Here is a 25,396-nt window from a genome sequence, read left to right as displayed (position 1 = left end):
TAAGGAAATGGTCCTCACTTCACACACTTTCCCTCAAATCCATGAGCGGGAGTTTTCTTTCAGCTGTTTGGAATTCAGCATTCTGTCTCAAAAGACTATGGGAACTGGCTTACTATCGTCTTGCCTGCACTCTCCAAAAACATAAAAGAGGGCAAGACCTATTACCTCACCCCACCCCAGTTTATCCTCCACATCCTCTTATCAAGGACATTGGGTCTTCTTGATCCCAGTGATTTGTTTGCTTCACAAGCAGCTGCCCTCCGCCCTCTTGTGAGGTAAAGATGGCTGATGTTGATATTAAACAAGGGACTGTTGCTGATATATTGTTTTAAAACAACAGGACACACAGGGCCAGCCCAAAGTATCTCTCCCCCCCCAGCAATCCTCAACTTATTTTCTCTGCATTGTTTCCTTAATAACTTTGTCCAGTGAAGTCTTAAGCTTTTTAGTTGAGCATTTGATTGATTACAAGGATAGGCCTAAAATGTCATTTTAGAACCCAGAGTTGAGATAACATGGAAGTTGCCTTCATCCAACCAAAGCCCCGCCTTACCTCTGGCTTGAAGCTGCTTGGCCTGCCTTGCATTCAGCCAGAGCCTTGTCTTGCATCCAGTCTAGGGATGGGCAAAGTTGTTGGTTTCCCTCAGTTTCTCATTATTCCATTCTTAAGTTCACTTCTCCACATTTTCACATCAGATTGTCACATTTTTTAATTTTCAATAAAAAGGGAGTTATACGTATAGGGAGAAGGGGGCATGTTGCATGCTGAAGCAGTATATAATTTCCTCGTGCATTTAACCAAAGCAAAGGAAGTCATTTTAAGACAGAACTATCACTTGATCATTTTTGGAAGAGTGAAGTTTACTTTGCTTTATTGTGCTAGAGGTTGAGCTGGATGATCCCTGAGGTTCCATTCAGCTCTATGACTTTTTGTACAGCAAATGGATATGCAAACCTCTAGGTATGGCCCGTTGGTGCTGTTTACATGGCCTGCAGTCGTGTGCTCCCTATTTTATTGCAGCAGGTAGATTTATTGAGGAGTGAAATGCAGTTAAAAGCTAGAAGTACCAGGGGAGGCATTAATAGTTCTTAGACTTTTAAACAGAACAAACAGATTTTAATCTCCCTTTAAAGTTGCACATGTCCCTCCGCTGGGAGTTATGTACTACCAAACTTTAGGAACATAATGTAAATCTGAAACCAGTTTGCGTTGCTTCCTCTAAGAAAAGAGCAAGCCTTGATAATCCCAAACAAATGGGCTGATCAATTGTGCTTAAAGCAATTGAGCACACTTTTTGGAAAAGTGTAAAGCTTCAAGACTGGTGGTGAAATTTTGTTGATGTCCTGGAACTGAACTTCAGCAAAGTAGCATAATGGCTAGAGACTGATTGGATTAGGACCTGGGAGAGGCTGATTCAAATTTCTATGTAGGGGAAGACAATCCCTCCATCCCTGGTGCCTGGAAGTTAGGCAAACCTCAAACCTCAAACCTCTGACTCTGGACTGATTTCCAGAAGCTCATGCAGCTGGGAAGGCTATTCCTCTACTGCCATGCAATGACCAGAAGCAGCAGAAGGCTTCAGTACAAACCTTCAGAATAAAATACAGTTCCTTTAAACCCACAGTGTTCCTAAGGAGGAAGAGACTGGGACACTGTCTTTGCCATAAATCTACTTAACATCACAGCTGGCTCCAGGCATTTGCTGGACCAATAAGCTCCCAGATTGTCCTGATTTGCCTTACATTCAGCTTTATCTTACCATGTTCTCTCTTGTTCCAACCTCGCTGTGCTTTGTCAAACTGGTGTGGGTCAATGGGTCATTGGGCTAGGGATTCCCTGCTTTCCCACAGCCTTTGTCTTCTTGCTGTGGTTATTTCAGGAATGCAAATCCACTGTCCAAGAGGGCTTGACCACAGTAATCATATACCCTTTCTTGCCTGTTCATAGTCGTAAAATGGAAAGGAACTAGGAAAGTAGGCAGCTATCATGTCTGAATGCTATTTGGTACTTTAATAAGAGTAACCAGCATCTATGCACAAAATAATGGTGTTTGATGACATTAGTGTTATATACATGGGACTCCATTTAAGTGCAGCATCTTGAACGTCTCCTGATTTAGTCCCTCTAACATGAAAAGAACTGAATCAGCTTCTGAATACTAAGCACTTCAGTTTAACTGGCTTGTGGTTTTGATCGCTGGCCATAACTCCACTTCCTCTCCCTTGGTGCCCTCTCCTCTCACTTTCTTGGCTGATGAGGATAAATCCCCCTTTGCATGACAGGCAAAAATAAAATCAAAGTAAAAATGGACTCAACTTTGTGGCGCCTTGGGAGATTGTTACTGTGAATTATCTCATCCACCCAATACCAGGGATAAGACGATGGCTTATCTGAGATTATTCACAAGTCAGCTGCCTTATACCCCTGTGTTTAAATTATAGCAGGATGTATATGGTAGCAACACCATCAATCATACATAGGGGCTTTGCTAGCTGAAAACAAGCTTACTTTTGATTCATCTGCTGCATCAATCCCTAGCAAAGAAATAATAAACTAATGTCTCTTCAAAGGCCACTCCATGGAATAGTAAAGAAAATCAGCACAGATGCATTTATTCCCCAATCACTCCCAATATTCCCCACCCCCTGCTAACAGTAAAGAACAGGAATCTTTTGCTGGCTGGATTCTTCCTTGCTCAAATGAGAGCAGCGGGGGCAGTGGAACTCTAGAGAGTGATCTGCCCCTTTTTGCGATTCCACATCTTGACCTTTCCCACCATGCTCTTGCTTGTTGCTGGTTCCCACTTGCCATCTTTAATTTGAGGTTAATTTGCCCAGAAGGCCCTGCCTCTATTGCTGCAGCCACAGTTCTTGCAACTGCTCCCTGCGATGTCTCATTCTAATGCTTGGTATCGCGGCTACTTACTCAAAAGGGTCACTGGGATCAGCCCTCAGGAGCTCTGGCGGAATTGGTATTCTTTTGTAGTACATCTCCCAGTCGAAGGCTCCACGCATGGCATCTCCCGCTTGCGCCTCGTACCCAAAGTGATTGTGGTCAATGACATCGATCATGGGACACACAATGGTCTTATGGTTTAGCGCAATCTGATCTGAAAGACGAAAGCATGAAAATACAAAAAAAGAGGGTACGTCTAGCCAAGCCATCTATCACATTTACCGCAAAGTAAATCCCTTAGGCTTTTACTTCTCCTCTTCCCCTGCCCCTCAAAGTTTTGAAAATTGCCTCAGCATCTCCCCATGGCCCTAAAATCATTTCAGTTTTCAAATCTGCATCCAGCCTCTATCTGCAACGGGCTTGACGCACTCGGCCTGTTATTAGAAGCCATTATAGTTCTTCAAAGAGAGTCACATCCCAGCGAGACCCACAGAAGTCAAGTCATCTATATCTCTGTCACTTTGCTGCTCTAAGCTGTCCCCAATCTGTCACCTAAGGAGTCAGTGAGCAAGCAAAAAATAAAAACCAGAAAGCAAAAGAATTGTCATTTTAGCTTTGAGTGTGTACAGCAAGAATGCACTGAGAAAATGCTGCTCATTCTGGCTCCTAAAATATGAACATCAGACTCCTGCAACTCAGCTTCTTCTGTGATAGCAGCTGAGGGCAGATGCAAGGGAGGAGCATATCTATTTAATTCTTGACTGTGTCACTTTGACACAGAATTCTGTTCTGTTAATGTTTTAATCTGAGCAACATACCCATCTCAAATAATTAAAAAGTATATTTTCTCTCAGCATGTATATTTTGATGTATAGTTAAGTTGCTGAGAGGTGTATTACAACATTCATGAAAAATGCAAAATCTGGTGCATAGGTCAAATGAAATCAATTTTTTTCTGTTGCGGCCAATGACCAGCACCAATGAAACCAAACAGAGAGCCCGCAGAACACATCAGATGCATAGCTATGATAGCTTCTCTTGGTGGGAGCCACTGATGAAGATGGTAAATGGCCATTGATTAAGATGGTAAATGGTCAACAGGCTCAGATTTCCAAAGTTCCAGTGACGTAACCCCCAAATATAACAGTTCTGAATTATTTTCCAGGCAGACGTGTCAGAATCATCCAAGTGGACATGTTTTCCTCCTGGTTCAAGTGCTGTGTTTTCCATTGTTGCTCATCCAGCCTCACTAGGTTGGACAACATAAACAAATAATTCTATAAAAGGCACAGTATATGGTCAGATGTTCTAAAACAGCTATCGGCCAACATGTTGCTTTCCAAATGCTTCAGAATACAACAGTTGTGCTGGCAGGGTCTGATGAGAGTTGTGGTCCAAAACATCTGGGCGACACCAGATTGGGGAAGGCTGTTTCAAAACATGCCTTCTCAAGATCCACTAGTGGGTGACTCAAGCTACCAGTGCTGAATTCAGCCCAAATGAATAAGAGTTCCATCCTAAAAATTTTAATTCTCATCATGTTTCTCTGCTAATCCTATTTTGCATTACAGTCTAGGAAGTTTCACTTCCAGGTCTAAATATACAGGTGACTTATAGATGCGGGTTGTACTAAATAAAATGTTGGAAGCTACATTGTATTCATGAGGTAAAGTATATGTTTCAGTACCATGAAAACCCTAATGTTGTAAGTTCCAGTATAACTTACTAAGTAAAGGAGGCAGCCAGTTCACGTTGACTTCACAATGGGAGTCGAGGAAGGTCAAGACTTCTCCTTTAGCTATTGAGGCTCCAAGTAGTCTGGTGCGAATGAGCCCTTCCCGTTTTTTGGTGCGCACAATTCTCACTTTGACAAAACGTGCCATATATTCCTCCAGCTTTTCTCTCAAGTGTTCTGCAAAGACATGGAGGAGAACATGGAAACATTACCTATGAACGGTTGAGCTGAGAACATATGACACTGGACACCATATAATATTTACCAACACAGAACTCAATAGCTTTCCTTTCTAGCTCATTCAGAGTTCCTTATTATTTGTAGAACCCGTTCTGAAATGCTTAATAAATTGCAAATGTTCTTCGTTTAAACACACAGAGGAAGCCAGTGACATTTCAGACCTTTTCACGGCACATTCACTGTTGGCAAACTTCCATCTACCATATAATCACAGCCAAAATGACTGCAGGGTGTTCATTGACCCTCCAGTGCCTTCTGCCTAAGGCCAGATGAACATTCTGGCATATGGTTTTGTAAATGATGCCCTTTCCAAGTGGGCTTGCTAGTCCTATTAATTATGCAAAAAGACACACAGAAAAAAAATAGCATTGGGCTGTGAAGTCAGGATAACTGACGGGCTTTGACGGGTAAGGCCAAGAGGGAATCAACTTTAGAGCAACCTCAGCAATTGGACAACAGCTTGTAGCATGTGAACAGTTGCAAAGACTTTGCTAATAAAAGCAAGCAGTATTTTGTCTTATTCAATCCTTCTGTGTTTGCATCAGGAGACGGTGCCTTTGGGAGTTTTCCCTTTCTCTTTTTGCCTTCTCATTCAACATAAACAACAGAATTGTATCACCGCCTGCAGTTTTGCCCTTTCAAAAAACAACTTTATTGAGTACATTCATAACAAAAAAACCCAAAAACAAAACACTGCATGAAGCACCTCACCCTATCAATTCATTTCTTTCTTTGAACAGATCAAACCATATGCATCTCCAGTTGTTAAGAATGCCCCCAGCCCCCCCCAAATTGACCCAGTAGTCATTTAAAGTGAACCTACCTAATCAACTCTTTCCAAAACAATATGTTAACCAAAGCACACTCATCCTTTAAAATTCACACTTTCCAAAGTTTGCAATGCAATTCTCTAGCCAAGTAATGTGTAACAAAATACATATATTAGGGTAAAGTGCATAAAATGCATATACTAGTGAAAATAACACAAAAAAGAATTATTTGCAAAGATGTGCATTTAGGCAAAATAGTGTGGAGAAATTCACACCAACATGCTAAATAATTTTCACAATGGCTTCTTTTTAAAATGCAAACTTGTGTGGAAACGCAGAGAACTGAACATAATATTGGAAAAGTTCACCTATTCCTACCATCATGGGCTAAGCTAGCCATGAATGCAATTAATTGTGTGAATGTGATGCAAGCATGTGTACATGGTTTGTTATGTAAACAGTAGGGTTGTGCACTGGATTCATCTGAGTCCTGAGCCAAGAGGGGCAGATTCAGAGGGGCTTGGGCATCAAATGAGCTGGCAGTGGCGTAGCGTGGGGGTGCAGGGGGGGCCGGCCGCACCGGGCGCAACATCTGGGAGTTAGGGTTAGGAGGCACAAATCCACGGGTTAGGGGGTGCAAATTACTTGCCTTGCCCCGGGTGCTGACAACCCACGTTACGCCACTGTGAGCTGGATACAGACAGCCATGGATCACAGAGCAATCTGTACTTGTAAGGGAGTGGGGCATCCAACAAGAAGGAGCGGCAGGCACCAGGTGACAAAAACCTCACAAAGAGTCCAAGACCTACCCTGACCATTGGCTGCATATTTTCAGAAGGTAGTGGGGGTTAGTGACACTAACATGCTCCTGGTTTACTTCACAGATAGACAGTTGCCAGGTTTCTCTGGAAAGAGGAAATGACGGTCCAACTGGTTTGTTCAGAGCATGAAGTGGTTGCATGGAAAGTCGGGAATCCGCTCAAAGCTGGCAAAGTCTAGCATTCCCATAAACCTACATACTCTGTGTCAAGAGTGGAAGTGAGGGTGTGGGGTGGGGAGGGAAATGTCTGGGCAATTTTTCTGTAGAATTATATTGTTATGTGGAAAAGAGAAATCCAACTGAAATGAAATGGTCATTAAATCTTGGGGAGACAAGACATGCAGGCTATTTATTGTCAGTGGAATTCATTCAGGAAAGCTTGCCATGTCAATATAATATTCAGCTAGGATGCTTTCATTTGTATGCTGGGGTATTGCATAAATTTCACTTCCAGGGACAGGCTGGAGAGCGACGACAACAACAACAACAACAACAACAACAACAACAACAACAACAACAACAACAGGCAGCATCCCCACCGCCAGGGCAATAAATGGAGCACCTCAAATAGAGACGAAGCCAGGGCTCTTGTCATTAAACAGAGAGAGGAGGCTCCTAATTTGTAATTTTAAGAGAAAATATCTCATTCTTTTCTTCACATTGTTTATTAAATGAGGTAATAAATCATACTGCTGATACATGCCAGGCACCTGCCAGGGTCTAAGCTGGCACAGGAACAGACAAATAAAGAGTTATGCAGAAGCAGAAGTTTTATAGGTTGTCAGTCGTATGACAAGCAATGATGAAGGGCAGCATTATGGCCCCTTTACTGATAGCCAATAAACAAATTCTCCATTGTAGGTTGTGTGTGGCCATCTTTATCTTCATTTAATGCAGACATGAGTTTGTAGAACGAATAGCAGCAAGACAGTTGCTTTTTTCTCCTGGTAATTAAGTGTGCCCAAGCAGAATGCTCAAATGCTTGGCTGAGCTCCCTGAGATGCACTTAAATCAAGGTTGCCAACCTTCCTGCTCATATGTTAGAATTGCCCCTGCCCCACTGACACGGCCTGGCCCTAAAGTAGCTATGTGGTCACAAGAAATTAAAACAGTGCAGCATGAAGCGATAGTGAAAGTTAGACAGTTTGATTTTCTGCCTGTCATGCAGTTGTTAAAGATGCAAAGGCATTGCCCAGAAAAGCAGTGGTAACACTATTTGATGTTTCCCTTCCTCTAATAATTTATCTGAATTGTGGCAAATAGGGTATGAATGACGCCTACACATTTCTTCTTCTTCTTCTTCTTCTTCCTCTTCTTCTTCTTCTTCTTCTTCTTCTTCTTCTTCTTCTTCTTCTTCTTCTTCTTCTTCTTCTTCTTCTTCTTTTCTCTCTCTCTCTCTCTCTCTCTCTCTCTCTCTCTCTCTCACACACACACACACACACACACACACACACACACTGCTTAATACCCAGGTGGCTTCTAAGCATTTTACAAAACATAAAAACCAATACAGAATAATTAAAAATATACCATAATTAAAACGAGCAATAAAACAACCCCATTAAAACATTAAACTATAAACATCCATGACTGAAATAACCAGTGAAACAATTCCAGTCAATCACCAGTGCAAAATGCATCAAGAACTGACAGGGAGGGGGATGCTCAACATGTGCCTTGCCAGTCCCTGCTTTGCACTCCTGCTATGCAACAAAAAACAACCATATGGTTTATCAAGCTCCAGACGGGTGGAGTGAGAGGGTCTTGACATTGGGTGGTGAATCGTACAGGATGAACAGATGGCATCTTCAACTCATAGAAGGGAACGCTGAGGAACTTGAACCCAGGGCACCATGACATGCTGAGAAAGCAGATTCTCAACAATGCCATGGTAAGCTGCAGCAAAAGCCAGAAATATCCTACCCTGGGTGAAAAACTCCTAAGAAGACCTACAAGACAACACAAAGCACCACAAAGACAGCGCTTAATATATTCATTTGTTTGTGGGGAGGGGAGTGGGGATGATTTTTGTTTTCTTTCACATTCATGCTGCTGTTTTTTTCTTGGAACATATTATTGGATACAATGGATAGGTGCTATCCATCTGATTATCAGATAAAGGGAGATGTGAGAGCAATGCTCCTTTAAGAGCTGGACTGGAAGAAACAAGGAGTGATTGCAGACATGTTGATTGCAGACATGAGATTTGAACCAGGAACTTCCTGATCCATGGTTTCCTCTCTTAGTCACTATTCTGCACCAGCCCTGAATGGAAAATGTCTATGTAGCAACATAAAGATTATTTCAGAGGGAGTGAGGAAGACACACAAGTGAAATGTGACTGAAGTCATGGTGTGAACACACCCTAACCGTTTTCTTTTCAAAATATGTGAAGCTGAATTTTTGTACTCAGACCCAGTGTCAAAGAAAGAGCTTCAGGAATTGAATGTGGCCTGAACAGCATATATTTCCTACCTCAAAGCTACTATTTTGTAAATAAGAAAGAACACAATTGGGGACATGTTAAGAAATAAGATCTGTGACTGGCCTCATAAATATCTCCATCTGAGGAAGATTATATAGCATAAGTAGCCTCATAATTTCTCCTCTGTTTCTGAAGTGTCTGTGTGTGTTTAAACCAACGTACTCATTATACAGGTAAAATTTATATAGTAACTCTTTCCCAAGGAGTTCAAGTGCTAAGATGTCTTGGAATGTTAAATGAGCTAAGCGATTTTGTGGCCTGAGAAACGGAGGCGGCATGATTTTTGTGATAGAAATAAATACTTTGTGAATGTCGTACTTACATTATCCGATCATTGTTAACACACCAATGTCTAAATGACACCCATATGACATAATTAATGGTAACAATTTCAAATTGCTCTTGACAATAACTTGTCAACTAAGCCAAGGTTTACATATTTATGAGATTGTGAAAAGTCACTCCAATTTTGCAACCTGTCATTTTGCTGACATTTGCTTTGCTTTGCCTGAAACCCTCTCTGACATACTTCTATTTTATTTTTATTTTCAAAAAAATCTCTTTAAAACATACCTTAAGCTACTCTTGGCATTGTGGAAAATCATTCCTAATGCCTGCACCACTCACCCCAAATGGTCCCAATGTACACACCACAAATTTCCACAACTCTACAAAAAATGACAAACTGTTGTCAGAAAAAAGATAAGGTTGTGATTTAATGGTGTGGCGGGCAGCGGAGATGCCCTGTTTCCAATGTCACATGTAGAGATGATCAGAAGATCAAGGACGCTGCTGGAGCTTTGTGCCTCCTTCCCACAGTCACTTAGCCAGCTTTGGGAAAGCAGAGAAAGGGCTGGGGAGAAACATCCAATTTTGGTCTTGCTCCCCCAGTCCTAGTTACAGATAGGTAGCCGTGTTGGTCTGCCATAGTCAAAACAAACAAAAAAAATCCTTCCAGTAGCACCTTAAAGACCAACTAAGTTAGTTCTTGGTATGAGCTTTCGTGTGCATGTATCTGAAGAAGTGTGCATGCACACGAAAGCTCATACCAAGAACTAACTTAGTTGGTCTTTAAGGTGCTACTGGAAGAAATTTTTTTTGTTCCCCCAGTCCTGTGTACTTTTGCGGCCCACTTGGTATGGAAAGGTGGACTACCCTGGTCTAAGCCTACCCTCCTCACAGGGCTGCTGTGAGGACAAAAGCTTCTATCTGGGAAATTAGAGGAAGACCTGGGCAAATGTAATTAATTAATCCTCTTCAAGCTTTCTGTGCCATTAATATATTTGTGCAATCCTTTGTGTCCTTACTTAGAGTAATCCTATTAATATTTACTCAGAAATAAGGCTCACTGTGTTTAATGGGGCTTCCTTGCAGGTTAAGTGTGCATAGGATTACCGCCTCAGTGGCCCTTTTCTGTAGTTTTGCCAGCTCTAGGACACCCTCAGCAAAGTTTGTTCAGCTATATGTGTGGTCCTTAACTTGTGGTTAGTTGATGTGATATGATTAAGAGGAAAGTTTCACAAGAAAATACATTTGTGTCCCAGACTGAAGTTTTATTTTTAAACAGACGCAAACTATAAATACGTTTTAATTATAAAACAAAGTTCACTTTTAACAGAGTTCTTTAATGAGGCACTTGCATTTTTTTTTGGTATCAGTTAATTACTTTATGTTGGGTTGAATCAAAGAAACACACAGCAGCAGGTCATTCTCCACAGATAGTTTGTTTCATTGCTTTGTTTTTATTGCAGCTACCAATGAGGATCCCATTAAGTGTGACATTGCAATGGGGATTAAAACTTTCAAGCTTCAGAGTTCAGGATGCTTGTTCCTCTGCACCATCTTCTGAACCATCAGTCTTCTGATGAAAATGAATACTGTAGATTAAGCTGTGGTTATCCAGACATTGTTGGACTCCGTCTCCCATCAGCCTCAGCTAGTGTGGTTAATGGCCAGGGATGACAGGGCTTGTAGTACAACAGCATCTGGAGGGACACAGAATAGCCACCCCTTCTCTAGAGCCTCTTTCTTATTAAGCATGCACACAGATATTCTGCTCATGAAGCATTAAAATAATCTATGTCTCCTCATTCAATAGAAAGTTCTAGAAGTAGACATGTATAAATGTGCTTCAATAAATTCTGACATTTTGAGCCGCTATTTTCTGTTCTGCTGCAATTGGTTGCTTTTGCACAAATATTTCTTAAATTTCACTGTCCACTGATGTGGTAATATACATATTTTTTAACATATATCATAGTATAAAATGGATGCACGTCTCTCGGCCATCTATAGAGCTTTACAAATCAATTACCTTCCATTTAGAAATGAATGAATATGTCTCAGTATCTCCTTTCCCCAATTTTGAGTTCTGTTCTCTATGTTTTATTCTCTGAACCACCCTTAGATCTTATGTTGAAAGGAAGAATATAATTCTAATAAACAAAATAAAATTTCCCTGAAAGTTTTGTGTGTGTGAAAAAAAAATGTTCTCATGAAATTACATCAGCAATTATTGGGATTGACTGATATTAGGATGGAATGACATGAAAAATACATTGTTTACTTGCAGGAAATGCTAATGTTTCACCCTAAATTGGCAGTTAAAAAACAGCTCCAACTGAAGTTAATGGGGTGCTACACCTGCGTAAGAGGTTGAATTTCCCATGGAAAATGATATTTGCTCCTAAGCACAAGGATTAGGATAGAACTATGCCAAGTCAACATATCACTTTAAAGCTTCACATTCAGATAAATTTGAGTTTTGGTAAGATGAAATTCTTCAGACAGGAGCACTGTTGTGCAACTGCCTTTGAAGAACCTCAGCATATTTGGGGAAGCTGCAGGCTACACAATACAACTTTTCAATCCATTGCGGTTCTCTTTGAATGTGCAGCTTTTCAGTTTTCAAAACTGCTTATTCCAATAACTCTTCACAGGGACTTTTTAGCTTTCCTGCACTGCAGAATATTATGAAAACAACAACGTCAGTAAGTCCATATTCCATCTGTTCCAACAATTTCAATGTTACCCAAACTTTTTCAAAGCTCTGCAGCCTTGGAACAACAAAACATTTTCATTTATTAGGCAGTGGTCTACCTGGAGACTTGATTCAGAATCTTGTTATCAAGGCAATCTGCTGTAGACTTCTTTTTGGACTCCTTTGGACTTTTTATTTATTTAAAAAGAGCTAATCCTTCACTTTGGGAGAGGAGACTTACTGGCTCTTTAAATAAGGCAGTGCTAAGCCCCTTTAAACAACAACACTGAATGGAGGCAATAGTTATTAAGGACCAGCTCACTCTTCCTTTCCAGCAAAGTGGTTGAGCATTGCTTGCAGGATGCAAACTTTTCCCAGTCCTTTCCAGTCTGCTTTTGGCCTGGTCATAAGAAGTCAATAAAATACGAGAGGGGTAGTATTACTTCATGGATTTTACCAGATCACCCAGTAGCTTTTGATATTAAAAAAATATTTGAATACTGATGCTACATACTGTAGTGTAGCATGAACTAGTTGGGAAGGAAGTCAACATTGTGCTGGGTCCCCCTGTGCTACTCACTGCAATTCACAACAAGGCTAATAAAATTTGCCCTCCGTGCATAGAGTCACAATCCCTCCATACTTAAGTTTCTGATGCATGCCATGTGGGAAGGAAGTTAAAAGATAATTGCTAAATATATGATAGGCATAGAGAGATTATTGGAATGTTGTGTAGATATTCTGTCTCCATGCAGTGCTGTCACAAACATCTGCCTGATGCAAGTATTTGCAACAGAAGCACATTTCAAATTAATATTAGAAAACAATTAAATGAAAGCTTTCAAAATTGGAAAACATATATATGGCTGCCATCAATCTGAAAATAATACCCTGTCAGCTATAACATGTCAGTGTTGGATTTATGTTGTACAGAAATAGTTCAGCCTCCATAAGCTGATGACTGTAGCTTGTTGGAGGAAGTGAAAGTGAAAAAGGAACAACATTCATCGAATGAGCCTGCGATGCTCTTTTAGTGCTGCAGTTGCTGATAATGGCAGCTATTCCAAAATAGATAAGACATCATCAGTATGAAACAGCTGTGCAAAAACCTCATTAGACTGAATGGCATGATCAGCCTTTAACTGGCTGTACTATCTGTGATAGTCTTCTAAATATTTCACTGAAAGCGTTTTGAAGATTGCAGTTACCAGTTTGCTACACCCTCGTTTTGATTAATTTCACATTTTATTAGGTTCCTTTTCATCAGGTAATACAGAAACAGGCAACTTGCTCAGAAGCAAGGAACACTGGGAATTAATCATGAGCTGGGGAAGGATGGAAAGGAGAGTGGCAGCTGATTTGTATATTTCAATCTTTTTCATGTTCAGGGAGAACGCCAAGCCACCCTAGTGGGTGTGTTACATTTAATCTATAAGCTGTATATTCCTTTCTGAATAGATGAAGAGAAACACCTTAAGTTACGCCTTCAAATCTCAGGAAGGAGGCTTAGAAATCACAACACTGCAGAAACACAATATATTTCAATTTGTGTTTACCTTCCCTTTTTTTTCATCTGCTTCAAGTCTCAAACCTATGAAACTACTACAGTGGATCACACTGAAGCACTGTGATCAATCCCAAAAAGCCAGTGCATCCAAGTGGCTTGGAATGAGGATGCTGACTCCATTTTCTGGGACATAGCTGGGGTGATACATGTGACTGTTGCACAAGACAGCATCAGATAATGCCCCACCTATAGGCATTTTGGATATGACAGAGCCATCTGCTTTGATGCAAACATATACTCTTGTTATTTGTTTTTAACCTTTTCTTAGCTTTATTTCTCAGTTCTTTAAAAATACATATAACATTAATTTCTTTATTTTATTACATTTATATCCCAAGTTTTCTCGAAGCATCTCTGCCTAGTTCAGCTTAGCATACCTAGTTCCTTCCCCTCCATTACTCAGCCCAATCATCTGCAAACTGCAAAACAGATTCATTCATTGATTTTATACATCACGAAACATACAAAGAACATGTATTTTAGGCTGATTGAAAAATAATTCTGTGGCATGAGAAACTATGATGAAGAGGGTGCTAAAGTTAAATCACTGTTTTAATCCCTTGTCTTGTTCAAAGCACACAGACAACTTAGTTATTAAAACATGATTTCCAGGATGATTAATTAGATGTACTTTATATTCCCCCATTATTAAATACAAAGATCAAAGAACCCCTTTAAATGAGATTCTAAGGATCTCCTACTACGGCAATGATTCTCTGTATTAAAATGTCAGAGGAGAGGAATCAATGTCATATTACCATTTATTTACAAAATCGTCTAGGAATCAGTGGTATACCACCAAAACAATCACTATGCAGTAATAACAAAGGGGACAAAGGGTATCTCAGGAACTACCAAAATAACCGCTCTCCCATCAACCGGAGGGTGCCCTTTGCGTGGCCGCGTGCAGTACCCCTGGTCCCTTGAGACTCTCTGGCAAAGTTACTGGTCTGCCTCCCCACGTCACTGCCCTTTAAGGTTCCCACCAAACCTCAGTTCAAATAAACCTATTTGTGGTGCGGGGAGGTGGAGCCAGCAGAGTGGACCAAAAGTGAGCAGTTTTCACTTGGTCTGCTCTTTGAGTATAACAACCTGTGAGCACGCAGTTGGCTCCAGAGCTTCACCCACCCTACCCTCCCTTTATTTAATGCCATCATTATTATTGTTATTACAGGTTAACCTTTTCCTTACAGGTATGTGGGCGCTGCTACAGTCTTACAATGGTTGCTGTTAAAGGACCGGGAAGGATTTTCCCTGCATTGGCAGGTTTTGCCTTCCCTGTAACAAATTGTCACAACTTTGGCGGTTTTAGGCCTTGGGCAAAATCCTTTAGTCTATTTTCCCTAAAGGGGGGGGAGCGCATGCAGTGGTGACGCACACGCCCTGTGGCGGCGATCCCAGGGTTCCCCGTTAAAGGGGCTGGGTTGGAGGGGAGTCACTGGCCATACACTGAAAGGTTGTCAGCATTGCGGCGAAATTGGGGTGGGGTTCTCTGTGTAAACAAACATCTTCCAGAGCCAGCCCTCTCCCCAGATAGATCTGACTAATCCTGATGTGCCCCAGATCCCCAGCTGGGGACTGGGAGGGATGCCCAATGCCTAAGCCCAGGTCTTCCTATATCTGAAAGTTTAAATAAAGTTGTGGCCAATTTAATCTCATAACACTTTGTCATGAGTCATTCATTTCTTCTGGGTAGGCTCTTGGGGATGGGGAGTCTCTGCCTGGGCATGCGAAGAAATGGATGATGTTAGCTAGATGTCTTAGAAATTATATAGCTAGAAGAAGCTTGGCTTGATTATTCATCTTACGCCTCCAGTGACTGAAGGTCTTTGACACAAGCAGTAGCACAAAATATTCAGAAGCACATAGCAACACGACACACACAAACACATGCATCAATATGCTTCAACGTATCAGTGGCATATGGTACGGAAGAGGTGTGATCAGTGGGTGCTTTATCGCTAACTCCTACCATGTTCATTGAATATGTGGAGGGGTTCCTTTGAGCATTCCTTAAGAAATATTTTGGATGGGAACAAAAATATTTGGCTTTTAATTCAACCTTTAAAGATTAAGACTGATGTTCTACCTGCCTGGTGCTCCAGTTAAAGGGCTGTTGCCTTTTTCTGTAACCTTTGGCAGCAGGATTTCAAACTTGGGGGGAAGCTCCTGATTCACCAAGGAGTCCACAGTTGTTTCCATAGAATCTGGAGGCAGAGGTGTCTTTTCAAGGCTCAGCAGACAATACGCTGGCACAAATGGCAGTGGATCCATATGGGAAAGACTGGGGATCCATCACCTCATTGGGGCTACCGTTGTATAAGGACTACAGATTCAAGTATTACTGGGCTAGAGTCATGACATATGTGCAGGGGATAACATGCCTTGGATAACAGTGGCAGATTGGACCAGAATACAAATCTTTACCCTTCTCCAAAAAATAATAGCATGCCATTCACTTCCTAGGGAGTAAATATTCAAGTACTGCATTTCGGGCTGACATTACATAGGACACAAAGCTTGCCTACCACTCCTGTCACAGGATGCGTCTCCCTTCACCAAGAGGGACTTCACAGAAGTAGACATCTGTGCATAGATCCAAGGAGGCCTTACTCTATACACATATACTGTCCCTCGTAATTATGTGCAATTCGCTAGTCTTAAATATTACCAGTGATTTAATCAAGACTCTGAGAGTCGGCAGCACTTCCTTCCCACTCTCTGTAACACAATGTCTAAACATGTCAATCAATGAGAGAGAGAGAGAGCTGCAAGAATAGCCACTGTATTACCCACCCACTGATTTGGCTTATTTGTTTCAGTAGACATACACAGTATCTATGATTGCTGTCCAACACTAGCATCTCCCTGAAGGCAACAGTCATCTGCAACATTTATACGCAATTGTTCAGTATCTCACCCACAAATCTCAGCTCTTTGACCTGAAAATTCATCTTGTATCACTCAGACTGTTTTCTTATTAATGCAGTCCACTAGGGATTGCAGTTCCATTAGCTCATCCACACCTCTTGAATGATTAAATTGTTGGCACGCCGGAGTGCTGGCTGTAGGTCCCAGTATCATTATGTAATAGTCACACCAAGTATTCTGAACTAGAAGCATTGGAGACAGTTGTATAAATCAGGAATGTAGAAGCTGTGATGCTATTTGTGATGCTGGCTGAACAATTAATCATAACATTTGATTTGTTGATATTGACTCTTCCCCCTTTTAAGATGGCCTCAATTTCCTTCAAATTATAGAGCTGATAGTTTGACATGAACTCAATCCTTTCATGATAACAAAAGGCTTACCAGAATATCAGACGTCCCTTTATTTCCCTTGTAAGACATTTAACAGCATGATCCTAAACACACTTATGTGGGAGTAAGTCTCATTGAGCATGGTGGGTCTTGTTTTTGAGAAAACATGGACGATTTGCGAGAACCCATTGCTCTAATACAATTGCTTCCAGTTCAAAAGAGTCACTCTATAAGGGATGTGCCATGTGCATCTCCAACTAATGTTCATATTTTTTAAAATACAAATTGCATCAGCTAGGAGGAGCTTATAATTAATAGGGTCAGAGCTTGTGTGGAAGAGCAATTTAAGCCTTCCCTTCCCTGCTGCAGAGCTAGGGAAAATTTATGTTCTCAAGATAGTAATCGGCACTCACTGGTATATTCAGAGAAAGGCTTTTCCTCAGGATCATAGCTGGGGTAGAAAGGGTTAAACTGCTGCTCCACAGTGTGTTGATCACTGTTGTGATTCCATTAATAGTTAGCCTCTTTCAACTGATGCAATTTGCATTTTTAAAAAGCAAGCAATACGTTAGATACAGAGATGCATTTGGGCACTGAGTTCTGGGGTAACTAACCTATGGTTGAGATGCTGCTGATCTACAGCTCCTCTCAGCCCAAGCCAGCACAATCAATGGCCAGCAATGATGGAAGTTTGGGAGGGATGTGTTTGCTGCCAAGCTAGTTTGGAGATAACATTCCAGGCACTGAGCCACTTCTGTCCGGTAGATTTATTACTGCAAATTCCAAGCCAACACCGGAGCTCCAAACAACGCGTCCGTGTTGCTTAGTCAGTTGACGCTTCTGAATTTTCGTGACTTTTTTCCTGGACCAGCATGCCCAGAGAGGCAGGGAACGCCTCTTACTTCCTCTCTTCTGGAAATAGCTAGTTCCTGGAACAGACTGGCCACTCCCTAATTCAGTCTCTGATTCAGAGGACTGGCTGGAAAAGGGCTGTTTGGGCTCTCGGTAAGTGCTTCCAAGCCCCCCCCCTTCTCTGGTTGCCTCCCTTCCCTGACAAAGTTGTAGTTCAGCAGAAACTGGAGAGCCACAGTCTAACCACCCCATCCCAAGTGACTGTTCTGCCTTTCTCTCTTACTGGTATTTATCCTAAACAACTACTGCTTTTGCCACATTTTGCCAGATACATCAACTCTTTTTTAACAGCTTCTTTGATGAACAACATCAACCTGTATGTGCATCTTCTGAAATGCATTCATACAGGGAGGGGCCATTGCTTCTTTTAATACTGAAGAGGAATAAGATACGCTTTCTATCTCTGGATGCCATTATCCTGGCATGGATTGCTCCCCCATGCACCTGTCATTGAGGAGGAAAACATGCATAAAAACATAGCTGGACACCACGCATCCAGCAAATGTCTAGCTTGGCCTTAAAATGAAATTCTCCATAACAAACAGCCATTCTGCAACCTGTTTTATCTAAGCTCAGGCTGTCACTAACCTTACTGCTGTTCAGTTAAATTTTATTTGCTAAAAGACCACTTGTCATTGCAATTATAAATGGTTCGATTTTGGGACATTACACTTACTGGGTCTCTTCATGAAGCTCAGGGGGCAGGAAGCTGTGGAGAGAGTCCTGCATGGCTTTCCACTGCCCTCACTTCCCAGAATACTTTGGGAGCAAAGTGGTGTGAAATGACATGCAATGCTCCTAAGGCATTCTGTGCAGTGCAGCCAACAGGAAACTGGAGGAAGGTGTGGGGCTTAATCTTTAAAAAAAAAGAAAGGAAAAGAAGAAGGGGGGGGGGAACAGAAAAAAATTGTCCACTTTGTAAGGCTAAGGAAGGTAAGTAGCTAGTCCCTCTAAAAGAATTCCAGAGAAATTCCTCCTTGCCCCTATTATTTTTCAGGAGGGTTTTGTAATAAATACTCAAAGAAGACTTTTTTTTGATATAGCTTTAATTAAACAACTCACTGAGTATCCTGCTGCATGCCTGAAATTCAGATCAACCCAAGGCACCTCAGAATCACTTCTAAGCTGTGGATATTTTTTGGCTAAAACATGGCTGTATGATGACAAGATGATGACTGGATGACAGATGGCTGTGGTCCATTACCCCTCACATATCCAGAACATTTGCACCTGCTCCATCACACAATCCTAACCTTTAATGCAGATATACAGAAATTTACCTCTCCTTTTTTTGTACCATTTGAGCACTATGCTTGTACTGCAATCTGAGATTAAACAGGAAGGAGTCACAGAACACAGCAGAGAAATGATGGTGATGAATTGCATAAATGCTGCCTAACTATTAGGAAGAAACAAATATGTGCCCACAGAATTATTTCAGTGGCTTCTTGACCCCTATTAATATTGAGAAGGCCTTTAAAGAGGAAAGTCATTTTGATTAGGAAAGAGTATTCTCAGACGCTTGTGTCTCCCGGCGCTTTCTGTTATGCCACAGTTTTAGTCTCAATCTGGCTCTAAGACAGCTCATTGTAGCACAGCTTCTTCATTTGTGATTTGAGAACCCTGTCGGCTGGTATCGCAACTCCCAGCAAAAACAAGAACATCAAAAGCAAAGCATAAGCTGCTTGGGCTTTTGAAACCTTGCCAGAACAGTGCTATATACTGCCCCCCTTTTTTTGGAGGGGGAGCAGTTGTTGCTATACATTCTTTGTTGTGTGCATCGTTAAAGGAGAAAAGACACAGCGTAGCATTCTAAGAACAAAAATGCCCCGATGACTTGCAGTGATAAGAGAAAGAAAAGGGTGGGGGGAATCAAATCACAGAATGTATTAACTATTCAAAAGCCATTCCTCCCACTCTTTATTCTGTGTCAGACAGGGAGTTGCAAACTGTTCAAAAATAAGCCTATTTAAGCATAGAGGCCGGCTAGGGAGAATAAACCTTTGTAAATTTGCCTGAGTTTAAATGGCGCTCCGATCCTCTGAAAGAGCTTAAGATGCCACAGCACAGATAGCAGTTTGAACCGCTGCAGTTAAATTGCAGGCCGCATTTGAACTGTACATTTAAAGCGGTATCATCCCACTTTAAACAGCCATGGCTTGCCTCAAATAATTATGGGAACTGTAGTTTAAGGGTGCTGAGAGTCATTAGAAGACCCCTATCACCTTCACAGAACTACAGTTCCCAGAGTTCCATGGGAAGAGAGATTGGATGTGAGTTATTGGGGTGGACCTGGGGACCTTGACATGCAATAGGGTATTTCTATCCCTCTCAAAGGGACGCGGGTGGCACTGTGGGTTAAACCACAGAGCCTAGGGCTTGCCGATCAGAAGGTTGGCGGTTCGAATCCCCATGACGGGGTGAGCTCCCGTTGCTCAGTTCCTGCTCCTGCCAACCTAGCAGTTCGAAAGCACGTCATAGTGCAAGTAGATAAATAGGTACCACTCCGGTGGGAAGGTAAACAGCATTTCCGTGTGCTGCTCTGGTTCGCCAGAAGTGGCTTAGTCATGCTGGCCACATGACCCGGAAGCTCTACGCCGGCTCCCTCGGCGAATAAAGCGAGATGAGCACCACAGCCCCAGAGTCGGCCATGACTGGACCTAATGGTCAGGGGTCCCTTTACCTTTACCTAACCCTCTCAAAACCCTTAACAAGCTACATTTTCCATGATTCTTTGAAGGAAGCCATGGCTGTTTAAAATGGAATGATACTGCTTTAAATGAATTGTTCTCAGGACAGACAGCCCTGAGAAGATCTTGTCTACTGTTGGGAATTCTACTTCTCTTTCCCTTGCTTTCTGTTACTGCTGACACAGACCACACAAAATCCCACTAGCACATGGGATTTATGCCAGCCTTTGTGGGTCCTGGATGAAAAAGCTCATAGGATGCTACACAAAAGTGTTAGCAGAAGTGTAGATCTGAACTGATATCCCTTTGCTATTTACTCATATGATAATATTATTTAAACTTTAAATAATATCAAATATAATATGAATATATGACAAAAGGATAAACAATTCAAACTATATGTGACATTAACCATGTAGTCTGACCTTGTGTGCAAGCTTTTTCTTTACAAATTGCTGGGGGAAGAGGCAGAATCCCAATCAGGTCCTCAGTGCCTGCAATTGGCACTGTAAAAAAACTCCTATGCACTTCCAACAGCAGCCAATGAGATGGTATGGGTGGACCGCTCTTGCTCTCCCAGCTTCCCAACATAATGTGTCCACACAGGGTGGAAAAGCCAACCTGACGCTCCTGCCACCATGCACTGAGCTCCACATACCTCAACTCTTCCCTTCCCTTCTCAGTAAGGACCAGCGACCTACCATATTGGAAAGCCAGGAGAGCAACAGAGCCCCAGCCTCTGCTACTGTACATTTCAATTGTTAGGAAGGAAGTTAGGAAGGAAGGGGAAGCTGATCCAGGTCAGGATCACAGCAAGGGGGTCCAGAGTCTTTACACATTAACTTGAGATTGTAGTGGATCAGAAGGAACAATGGCTCTGCAGAGATAATTTTGCCCTGTGCTTGGTAGCATCCACAAATAATCTCTTTATTATGATTTGCCACTGAACGATTGCATTTGTTCGTCGCATCTGTAGATCATGTCATGTTCTTAGCAGAATCCTAACTGCTCAATATGTTACCCATTTTTGGTCTATCCCCATTTTGAAATAGTTGTGAGAACAGCTATTTTTCGGTTAAAAAAACAAAACAAAACAAAACAAAACACAAAACAAAACACACCATTTAAAAATGTCCTTTGTATAATAAGTAATTTCCCCACAAGTACATACTTTTATAAGCTTCTAAAATTCCTTGTAATCCAAAGTACTTTAAACACATTTGTCTCCCCTAGCAAGTTCTCAAATGTAGTGTCCAATCTTTTCTGCCCAGCTAATATATTTAATAATCCACAGCTGCCTTTATCTGGTAGGAGAGTGTACAAAGATAATAAAAGTTAAAAATAAACCTCCATTAGTTTTAAACTACCCTTTTGTGGAAATCTCAGGCTTTCTGATAAATGCTTCTGATGGCTAAAAGGATATTTCCCAAGCAGAGGAGACTGAAATCCAAAAGCTATTAACATGACCTCGAAAGAAGTGTGCTGACATTTAACTTTAGATAGGAAGGCACTTCGGCAGTGATATTATTGAAGGTTGAATTTAACATGTAAAGATGTATTTGTCTACAACTGCAGAGATAAACAGTGACTTTTTCAGCAAGGCACATGGCAAAAAACAAATAATCACCCCAGTTTTCAACAGGCAGCATTCGTTCTGTCTGAAAAAACAACAGAGGGGCCTAAATTCAGCACAAGATTTAGGCATCTTTACATCTGGCAACTGAAGTGCGCTTAAGGAAACTTAAGTCTGTGTTGGATTTAGGCCATGATTTATGATGGTCAAAGACCAGTTATAGCATTGAGCTGTACAGCCACAATGAACCAATATGTACTAGAGATTGGCACAAACCCCTCCCAATGAACCTAGAGCAATGTGTCATGTGCACACTCTACACATTAGTTCGGGCAAGTGATGGCCCAATTTATGTGAATCTTACACCTCAAAATAGCTCACTGGCTGTGGACCTCCTTAGACCATGTAGACCAAATAATTCTTAATAGACATAGCTAGAATTGCAGTGCAAGTGTGTTAGGGGTCAAACTGTTTTTAATCCATGTATTTCAGAACTGAGCCCAAGCTCTACCGACTGAACCACAGAAGTTGCTAAGCCAAAGCAATTTAAAAGTGCATTTCATGTCCCGCTCCTACCCCCTCACTCCCTCAGGCACCCATCTCTGACTTACTATATTCAGTCATACTCTGGCCAAGGTTCAAAGGGAGGCAAAGAGCCTTGACACTGAGTAACTAGAAATATAATAACCCAGCAATATTCTTGTATGAAACCCTTTTCATTTGAACTGCGAACACTGCAAGGATAAACAACACTGGAAGAAATGATACATAAAAATACACATATTTGAAAAGAGTCCACATGATTTTACCAAATGTCAACATAATCAACTCTACATCAATATTAGTCTATTACCGGTACAGTGGTACCTCGGGTTAAGTACTTAATTCGTTCCGGAGGTCCGTTCTTAACCTGAAACTGTTCTTAACCTGAAGCACCACTTTAGCTAATGGGGCCTCCTGCTGCTGCTGCGCCGCTGGAACACAATTTCTGTTCTCATCCTGAAGCAAAGTTCTTAACCTGAAGCACTATTTATGGGTTAACGGAGTCTGTAACCTGAAGCGTATGTAATCTGAAGCATATGTAACCCGAGGTACCACTGTACTTCATTTTCTATAGTATGTCATACTTCGCTGGTAGACTATCACTGCTGCGTGACACCATTTTCTCCCACATATTGTTATCAAGGATTTAAACAGTCCTTTACATATCCTGGATAGAGCTATAAACCAAATCCTAATATGTTTCCAGGTAGTTTTGTGAATTTTAGGACCAAACCAGAAGAGTTGCCATCCATGCAACTCACCCTTGCATTAATTGCTTTTTAAAAAGTACACAAGAGGTGTGGCAGATCAGAACAACAATGGAGGGGCAAAGGATTAAATCCTGCTATGCCTCATGCCAGGATTGCAATCTAAATTGGGGCTCCTATGTCTGCTATTTACTTTTAAATGAGGCATTCACCGAATTGCTAATTGCATAAATGGTGCCTCATCTAGTTTGGCCCTTGGTAGCCTGAACATTATTTGAGTTTTACAATTGTTTTCTTTATCAATGTGCAAAAATAGCATATCCAACAATGTCACTGAACAGACACTTGTTATGGCAATATACCATGAAGATGGGATTACTAACGATCATAACTAGGGAAAAATGCAAGTCATAAATATTTGAAAGCCTTTGTTTTTATTCCTGTCATGTATGGTTTATCAAACCTAAGGTATAATTCCATATCAGAGGTTTAGATATAATCAAACATTGGTCATAAAGCCATAGGTTCTCCCAGGAAGAGTGGAAAGTCTTGTGAACAGGTAAAAGGAAGAGGCACTGAGGATTCTTAGTTTTAAAAAAAGGAAGGGAAGAAAAACTGGATGCCATAGAATGTTTATCTGGAAGCAACTCCCACTGGATTCAGTGGGAAATTGGAAGCAACAGAGCATGGCCAAATCTAATTTATGAGTAGGAACTCATAAGAGAAGCCTGTAACAAGAACAACCCTATCCATGTTTACTCAAAACTAAGTCCCATTGTGTCATTGTACCTTACTTCAAGGAAAGTCACAGTATGGGTGACTTCTGAACCAAGGTAAGACACGTAAATGCTAAGTATTAACAATACTGCAATGTTTATGTGTCCGCCATTTCTTTACAAAGAAGACTAGGGAGAGAACCAGAACAGGTTAGGGCCACAAAACAATTCTTCTAGTGGAGAAGCAACCACTGAGACTCCTTCAGAAGCAAGGTAAGATGTTTAGGTGCTAAATACTTGTATGGCTGCTAGCCACATGTATGGGCTGCTAGCCACATGACCTCCTAGTATGGGCTGCTAGCCACATGACCTCCTAGATGCCCCACCTGGTCCACTTTCCACTAGCTCAGAGTATTATACACACACTCTCTATAGGTTATCATTGGATTTTGCCAACAGTGAAATTTGAATACATGTGAAAATTCTTCCTTGGGCCAAAAGCACTCAAGGGATTTAGGAACAAGGCAAAAGAATATGGATAAGATCAGAAACATTTCTGAGGAAGATTGTGCACAATTATTAATGCCAGCATGCCATTTTTGAAACACATGGTTAAAAATAAATAAATTATAATAGCCTGCTCATTGTAGAGTTCTCAGTTGCTTCTACAACCTTACATGTCTGGGAAGAGCTGTGCTTAATTAGCTCAACTTTTTGACCATCTGTATAGTGCTCCAGGCCATTTATTGCCTTTTCAAGAGACAAGTATTAAAAGATGTATAGCTCAGACTGACATAATCCAACAGAGTGGAAAGGAGAAACTTCAAAGCCGGTGACACACAAGGCTTAAGAAGAGCTCTCTCTCTTACTCTGTCTTCGAAACTCAAATAATTCTATGTCTAGTCAAGCGACACTTCCAATAAGATGGCAAAGCCAGTCTTTGGTTATTACATATTAAAAAAAAAGTCTTTAGAAACTTGGAAAGTAATAGAATTACCTAGACCCACATATTATAGTAAAAAAGAAAGACAGACCCTAGAATACATGTAATTGTAGGAAGGAAGACCTTGGGTTGCTGGTGTCACTAAAATAAGTTCCTGACACTGAAACAAAGTTAGCTCCAGGTTTGAGGAGGCAAAGTATCTGACCTCCTCTCCTGCTGATAGGCCCAAGCTTACTGCACAGTTCCACTCTGAGGAGCTGCTGGCAGCTGCCATTTTAATTTCTCATAATATTCCCACTTAATGTATTGTTACTCCAAAGCATCTTGTATAAATTAAAACGGAGGACTGCAAACCCCACTCCCTGCAGGGCCAGGGAAGGTGCACAGGTGGCCTTTGCAACCAGCTGCTGACACTGGAAAAACCTGATCCAGAAAGCCATGAAGAAAGTGTTGTTTCTTCACTAGTACATGATGGAAAACCATCAGAAAGCAGTAAAACATGTCTGCTACTATAGCAGGCTTCCTCAACCTCGGCCCTCCAGATGTTTTGATACTA

The 25,396-nt window shown here is 41.3% G+C and overlaps 1 protein-coding gene across 4 annotated transcripts in view; it reads right to left on the bottom strand.

Moving 5' to 3' along the window:
• Positions 1-25,396, bottom strand: part of GALNTL6 (polypeptide N-acetylgalactosaminyltransferase like 6) — a 452,866-nt gene that overhangs the window by 92,048 nt on the left and 335,422 nt on the right. For all 4 annotated transcript variants that reach the window (XM_081926064.1, XM_081926066.1, XM_081926067.1 and 1 more), the window contains exons 6-7: positions 4,623-4,808; positions 2,927-3,110 (exon numbers count right to left, since the gene is read on the bottom strand). In XM_081926064.1, coding sequence (XP_081782190.1) covers positions 2,927-3,110; positions 4,623-4,808 — 370 coding nt within the window. The remainder of the gene's footprint in view (positions 1-2,926; positions 3,111-4,622; positions 4,809-25,396) is intronic.

This window comes from Podarcis melisellensis, assembly GCF_964234715.1.
Source record: "Podarcis melisellensis genome assembly, chromosome: 9".
NCBI lineage: Eukaryota > Metazoa > Chordata > Lepidosauria > Squamata > Lacertidae > Podarcis > Podarcis melisellensis.
Note: the sequence above shows the minus strand (reverse complement) of the source record. Positions and strands in the feature narration are given on the sequence as shown.